The 7624-nt window shown below is 39.3% G+C and overlaps 1 protein-coding gene across 1 annotated transcript; it reads right to left on the bottom strand.

The window, feature by feature from the left end:
- Window positions 1–1692: 1692 nt before the first annotated feature.
- Window positions 1693–6953, bottom strand: LOC142095404 (uncharacterized). Its single transcript, XM_075178352.1, has 4 exons — window positions 6819–6953; window positions 6623–6713; window positions 3676–4869; window positions 1693–3290 (listed from the first exon to the last, which is right to left on the bottom strand). The coding sequence occupies exons 1-4, from the start codon at window positions 6951–6953 to the stop codon at window positions 3076–3078; spliced, it is 1635 nt and encodes a 544-aa protein (XP_075034453.1). The 3' UTR covers window positions 1693–3075.
- Window positions 6954–7624: the final 671 nt, after the last annotated feature.

The following is a 7624-nucleotide window of genomic DNA, read 5'->3' as shown; positions in this document are numbered from 1 at the left end:
GTAAGGAAGGCCACCAGTAACTTCGGGAAATTAGTTCCTTGATCTTCTTGTTACCGTAATGACCGGCAAAACGGGAAGCATGAGCTGATCTGAGGAGTTTAGGATGCACATGGGAAGGAACCAGGGTTTTCCCACTGGGAATTTTTAGATGAATAGGAGTAGTAGCCACGATGCATTCTGGACCAATAATAGGTCTTCAGAATCAGCAGAATCGAAAGAGCGAGAGAGAGCGCGTCTGCTTTTTTCTTTTTGGTACCAGGCCTGAATGTGATTATCATATCAAAGCGGGAAAAGAATAAGGACCACCTGGCCTGTCGAGAGTTCACGTATAAATGTTTACAGGAAATAGGGACCCCTCTAGATGATGTCTCCACTCTTCTAGGACTAATTTAATCTCAAGAAGTTCCCTATCTCCGATGCCATAATTCCTCTCAGCGGCAGATAATTTCCGAGAAAAGCCACATGGACAAAGTTTCCCAGAGGGTTTTTTCTGAGATAGTATGGCTCAAACAACGATGGAAGAAGCATGTACTTTGAAAAAGAAAGGAAGGGTGGAATCAGGTTAGCGTAATATAAGTGCCGAGGTGAATGCTTTCTTGAGTACCATAAAGGCCTCTAAAGCTTCAGGTCAGTTTATGGAATTGGTGGATTTTTTGGTTAATGCGGTAACGGATGCAACCACGGAGAACTGCCGATAAGAATTAGCAAATCCCAGAAACCGTTGAACCGCCTTGAGCCCTACAGGTTGGGTGGGGCCAATCTAATATTGCCTTGAGCTTCTCTGGGTCCATTTGAAGACCAGAGCCTTATACCACATAACCCAGAAAGGGAAGCTGTTCTTTCTCAAAAACGCATTTCTCCAGTTTGAAATATAGTCGGTGTTGACGAAGGCGGCCAAGGATGAAGGATACATGTTCTCGATGGGAAATGATATCAGGAGAGAATATGAGAATGTCATCCAAATATATAACCACAAATTGATGAAGAATGTCTCTGAAAATTTCGCTAATGAAATTTTGAAAAACAGCGGGAGCATTGTATAGCCCAAATGGCATAACTAAATACTTGAAAAGACCGTCATGAGTATTAAAGGCCGACGTTCACGCACATCCTTGCTTTATTCAGATTAAATTGTATGCTCCTCTGAGATCCAACTTGGAAAACATAGAAGCTCCTCAGATTGTGTCAAATAACTCAGAGATTAAAGGTAACGGGTATTGATTATTTACCAGAATAGTGCTAAGCCCTCGGTAGTCGATACATGGGAGAAGACCGGTGTCTTTCTTTTTAATGAAAAAGAACCCAGCACCAGCCAGCGAGGAAGACTTCCTGATCAAGCCTCATGCCAAATTATCCTCAATATACGCAAACATAGAATGGAATTCAGGTAGAGATAATGCTTAGACTCGAACATGGGGTGACGTCTTGTCTGGCAAAGTTTGATGCTGCAATCCCAAGGTCTGTGTGGTGGTAACTTGGAGGCCTCCTGTTCGCAGAAAACATTAGCTATATTGAGGAGGAATACTGGAAGACACCTTAGAAGTGGAAGAAGTTTTCTCCTGGGGTAAAACTTCTCCTTGAAGGTGTTGGGGTATCGGGGTTCACCGATACTTCTATCAAGCACCTTCAATGTCAGTCAGATCTTTCTTTGTTTTCAGTCGACTGGTGAACAGAAAATACTCAACACCTGTATGATATAATGCTGAGCAGCTTTATTCTGTTCCAATTTGAGACCACTTCAGCGCTTATTTTTATACATGTAAGTCTAGGGGTATAGATTCTGAACAACCAATTATAAGACAGTAAAATAATGAGAGAAAATCAATTAACAATATATATATTTCAGTTTTACATCAAAGATCAAACAACTCTTTCTTCTTTGTGTGTTATCTCTTTCCAGGCTTTTCGCCAATATCCTTGTGCTGCCCCCATCTTTGAGTCCTTGGGTTTTATCTTATCAAGAACTTTACTACATGTTCTTGGAATGTTTTCGTTGATGGGAACATGGCGCTGCGTGGCCAACCTTGAATAATTTGTCTTTTTAAACTAAAAATAATATCTGCTTAATTTTTTAAAGTCATAGCATAACATATTAGCATCTAAAGCTTAGCACATGATAGATATTAAATCAATAATCATACAATTCCACTCTAACATTCCCCTCTTTGATTAAATATCAACTATTAACCTCTACCTATCAGTCATGGCGATACTCAGCAGAAGACAGTTAGTACCTACATTTAAACATATGGTATCATAAGGACCCCATATGATTAGAACAAGAATTCATTAAGCACATATCTCTGGTACTTTATCACCATAACCTTTCTTTCCCTAATTAATGTTTTATCTAGGTGCATAGAGGGGAATACTTTGCTGATATCTATTCAAAAGCTTTCTTGTATTACATTTTAAGTAGCAGTTCCATATAATCATTATAGTTAGTACAAGAAGAATCAGTATCAATGGATGAATCAAGATATTCATTGCTTTCTATATGGAATAAGATTCATTAACAAATATGTCCCACTAATGAATAGGACATCAATTTTCATTCTGGTTTCTCGATGGTCACTGTCAATCTCTTGTTGCAGACTGTGCAGGTTTTTGGTTTGATTGTTGACCATTGTTCATAATGTTCACTGTTTGTCTCAGACATTAAACTTGTAGAAATTTCTGTGATCATTACTGGTTCTGGAAGCTCATTATTTTTCCTGCAGGAACAACAATCAAGTGTCAGTGATTTCTTAATCAGCCATATAACAATTTTCTCTACCACATATACAATGAGCTGGATTGCCAAACCCTTTGCTACTAATGGCAATATTCCCAATATTCAAAATGAATCATTGCTGACAACTTTGCCAATGAGGTTATGTATTCACAAAGGCATTTTCAAAGTTTATTCTCCTATGAGTGCAAATTGTTGAGCACTCCTTCCCCTTCTGTTTCTCACAGTGACATAGGCAATTTGTCACTTATCTGTCTGTTTCATACTGGGTTAGGGAGGCCTTGACCCCTACTTCAGGCAGAAATATTCTGGTAAGACATATCAATACCATAAGACAGTCATTTCTATTTATCAGAACAAGACTCCCCTGATTTGAAGACTTTGCAGTGTGATGCGTGAATCCAGGTGTCTTTTTCCTGTACTTTCACTGCCATGGGAGTCATCAACAGGACTTGATAAGGACCCTTATATCTGGGTTCAAGACGTCTCCTGATGTGCTTTCTTATGACCACCCAGTCCCCAGATAGCAGTTTATGGGTACCTGTATCAAAATTAGGGTCTGGAATGGAGGAGAACATTTGACCATGTATTTCAGTTAGTTGTTTCTGTAATAAAGCAACATAATTCAACAAATCACCATAAACATGCTGTAGTTGCTATGGAAAATAACAGCCTGTTCTGTGTGCTGTGCCAAACAGTATCTCATTTGGTGCTAAACCTGTGTCTCTTCATAAGTGTAGTTCTAATGTTAAACAGAACTATTGGTAAATATTCTAACCAAGTCTTTTTGGTTTCTTGCATCATTTTCTGTAGTTTCAATTTAATGTCACCATTAAGCCTTTCTACCCTCCCACCTGCTGGTGGCCTATAAGGAGTGTGAAAAGCTTGTGATACTCCCAAGTTCTTCATTACATGCTTCATTATCTCTTCTGTAAAGGTTGTACCTCTATCTGATTCAATAACTTCAGGTATCCCATATCTATAGATGACTTCTGAGATTAATTTCTTTGCTGTATTTTTGGCAGTAGCTTTTCCTTCTAACACATACTCGTAGGTACCACATTTAGGAAGTTGTATATAGTCGATCTGAAGTCTCTGAAAGGGATAGAAAGCCTTTGGGGTCTTTACTCTTTGCCCTGGATTGTGTATTCCACATATCCAGCAAGCTGCCACATAGTTTGTGTCCGCAGAGTTGAATCCAGGGGCAATCCAATTTTTCCATACCCTATTAGTCATTGCCTCTTTGAAATGATGTACTTGTCCATGTGCAATCTGAGTCATTACTGGGTATAAGGCTCTTGGTAGGCACCATTTATTTTCTTTTGACCATATTCCTTGCTCATCAAGCTGTGCACCTTCTTTTTCCCACTTATTCTTTTCTTCCTTTGTTGCTTGTTTCTGAAAGTCTTTAAAGCTTTGTAGGTCTGAGAATTGAAGTTTGTCTGTGTCCTCTTCTGTTGAGTCTACAAGAAATGTAGTATTCTTTGGTTGGAGGGCTGCCTTTTTTGCTGCTTGATCTGCAAAGTTATTTCCTCTTGCTTCTGGAGTTTGTTCTCTAGTGTGAGCTTGAACCTTTATAATTCCCACTTGTTTAGGGAGTTCCAATGCTCTAAACAGTTCATTAATCAAGTTTGCATGTTTGATGGGTTTTCCATTTGATCCTTGGAAATCTCTGCTTTTCCAAATGGGACCGAAGTCATGCGCCACTCCCCAGGCATAATGTGAATCTGTATATACATTGGCTTTTTGTCCTTCTGCATATACACAAGCTTTAGTTAGAGCTATCAATTCTGCTTCTTGTGCTGATGCTCCATTAGACAGTGTTCCTAAATCAAGCACCTCTTCCTCAGTTGTGATGGCATAACCTGTATATGGAACTCCATCCACATAGTATCTAGATCCATCTACATAAAGAGTTAGGGTTGCATCTGAAAGTGGTGTGTCAGTGACATTATGTAAAGCTGAAGTCTCTAATTTCATAAGTTCCAAACAATCATGTGAAAATTTTTGTGTGTGTATTTCTTCAGTTTCTTCTTCAGACACTTCACTCAGGTCCTCATGTCCCCTGTCTGATGATTCATCTTCTTTGCGACTCCCCTCACTCCCCTCTTCTGAATCATCAATGGGGAGCAGGGTTGCTGGATTAAGGATTGTGCATCTGGTAATTGTTACATGTGAGGCGCTGAGCAAGGCTACCTCATATTTAGTTAGTCTAGCTGCAGACAAATGTCTTGTTTTTGCTTGATTAAGAATTTCTGTGACTGCATGTGGAACTTGAATAATAAGTGCATGGTCCAATACCATATCTGCTACCTTTTCTTTCAGTATTGCTGCTGCTACTGCTTGTATACATGATGGAGAACCTCTTATAACTGGATCGAGTTGTGCAGAATAATAGGCCAGTGGCCTTTGCTTCGTTCCATGTTTCTGTGTGAGGACTCCTAGAGCATGTCCTGACTGCTCATGGCAGAACAATGTGAAAGGTTTCAGGTAGTCTGGTAGTCCAAGTGCTGGTGCAGTAGAGATGGCGTGTTTCAGGGCTTGCACTGCATTCTCTATTTCAGTTATATTGAGTGGTTCTGTTCCCTGTTGTTTCCTCAAGCATTCATACAGTGGTTGCATAAGAATTGAAGCTGAAGGAATCCACTCTCTGCAATATCCAAGGAGTCCCAAGAAGGCTCTGATTTCTTTGACTGTTTTTGGTGTCTTCATGTCTCGTATAACTTTAACTCTTTCAGTTGTAAGATGTCTGGTTCCTGCAGAGATACAATGTCCTAAGAATATTACTTTTTCCTGTACTAGTTGCAACTTGCTTTGTGATATTCTGCAGTCTTGTTCGGCCAGAAAACAAAGTAATGACAGTGTTTCTGCTTTGCATTCTTCTTCAGCTTCCGTAGCCACCATGAGATCATCTACATATTGAATGAGTTGAGTAGTTGGATTGATAGGCCTCCATCCTTGGAGAATTAGTGCCATTGCTTCTGAAAATTCTGATAGGCTGGTGGCTCCTCCTTGAGAGAGTCTTGTCCAACAATATTGGTTTCCATCATGGGTGAAGGCTAGAAGAAATTGACTATCTTCTGTGATTGGGACTGAGAAGAAAGCATTTGCCAAGTCAATTACTGAAAACCATTTTGCATTTGGCGGTATCTGATTAAGCAAAGTGTGGGGGTTGGGCACAATGGGAGTGTTGATCAGAAGTCTTTTGTTGACCTCTCTTAGGTCATAAACCATCCAGTATTGCACCCCCTTGTCCAACATCTTGTTTCTTTACTGGGAATAGGGGTGTAGAATAAGGAGAGCGACATTTTCTTAACACCCCTATTTGTAGATATTCTTGTATTTGTTCTGAGATTGCTTTGGTTTGAGCTGCTGCAAGAGGGTACTGTTTAATTGAGACAGGATATGTTCCTGGCTTTAGTGTCAGTTTTACAGGACTTACTTTAGGTGTACCCACATCCTGTTTTCCTTTGGACGATAACTTGTCTGGTACTATATTCAGCCAATCTGGTAGATTAACAGTCTTATCCTTGTGACATGTGCTAATCTGCTCCAGCATGTAGATTGCTGCTGTAAGCTCTTCTTGGACTGGAGATGGGAGTTGACTTGTGAGTTTTACTCCAGTTGGGGTGTATTTGATACTGGCTTGTATCTTTGAAAGTACATCTGCTCCCAACAGATTATAGGGACAAGATGAGGAAGTGAGAAATTGTATTGGTACTTCAATTGTCTCTTCACCTACTAAAAGTGTGACTGGTTTACTTTCTGTTAATTTTACTTATTTTCCTGCTAGGCCTGTAGCAAGTAAATTAATTTCTGTTAATAGTTGTTGAGGTACCTCCTGTTTTCTTAATACAGTGCGGCTTGCTCCAGTATCAATTAGACACTCACGTTCTTGACCATTGGGTAATATGATATTCATTAGGCCTTTAGTTAAGTCATCTTTCAGAGTTTGGTTACAATCTCTTTTCATGTGCCCTCTCTGTTTGCAAAAGAAACAAACGCCTTTCTTTTTCATTTCTTCCAGAGTCATGTTTTCTTTTTCCTTTATTTGTTGCTTTGGTGCACCTCTTGTGTCTGTACGAACCTTCCAGTCTTGATTCTCTTGGACCACATGAATGGTAATTTTCTGAGTTTGAGATTTGTCTTTGGCTTTCCTTTGCTTCTCCTTTTCCCGGTCTTCTATATCTTCCAGAACTTGGAGCATGGATTGCATTTCCATTGTTGCTGCTTCTGGTCTTATAAGGAACAATTGTTGATGATATGTTTCAGAAAGGTCATTAAGGAATCTGGTCTTAAACAGTCTGCGATGTTGGGCATTATTGTGAGTGAAGCCTTAAACTTTGTGTGCTTGAGTAGCTCTGTCACAATCTGGCAAAGCCAGTGCTGGTGCTGAAGTTGCTTTAGCTTAAAATTGGTTAAACATTTGGTTTTGCTCAGCAGAGAGTGTAAATATCTTACTATCACCCAGAAATGCTAATGCAAAAACACAGATAATAGCTCATAAAGTCTTGAATCTTTTTCATTTTCGTACAAATATTGAATTCCCATCAATGCATTACCATACACACAATACAAAGAAGGACTTGCAGTATATTACTATTATAGCACAGTAAATAAGGGCAGTGAATGCGTTTACAACACTGATTGACTCAAAATTGTTATGAGGATAAAAATAAAAACCTTTTGCTTTCTGCACATACAGAAAAACCATCTGGTTCATGCATTTGCTATGCGAATAGCACATAAACTCTAATATCTCTTTCCAAAACAAGGTAATCATTACTCAGCAGAGTCTACGGTTTTTAAATTCTTGATTAGTTTTTACTTATGTTTGTTGTAGCTGTGGATCAAAACATTGCAAACTTCTATTCATTGGAAGTTGGATAAATT

The sequence above is a fragment of the Mixophyes fleayi genome, chromosome 6 (genome assembly GCF_038048845.1).
Source record: "Mixophyes fleayi isolate aMixFle1 chromosome 6, aMixFle1.hap1, whole genome shotgun sequence".
Classification (NCBI taxonomy): Eukaryota; Metazoa; Chordata; class Amphibia; order Anura; family Limnodynastidae; genus Mixophyes; species Mixophyes fleayi.
This window is presented reverse-complemented; position numbering and strand designations above follow the sequence as displayed.

Coding starts and splice junctions, on each gene's coding strand:
- LOC142095404 (XM_075178352.1), bottom strand. CDS start 6,953: ATGGAAATGCAATCCATGCTCCAAGTTCTGGAAGATATAGAAGACCGG. Junction 6,714..6,818: donor AAGAGAATCAAGACTGGAAG/GTTCGTACAGAC, acceptor TTTTGCAAACAG/AGAGGGCACATGAAAAGAGA. Junction 3,291..3,675: donor AGTTATTGAATCAGATAGAG/GTACAACCTTTA, acceptor CCTCCATTCCAG/ACCCTAATTTTGATACAGGT.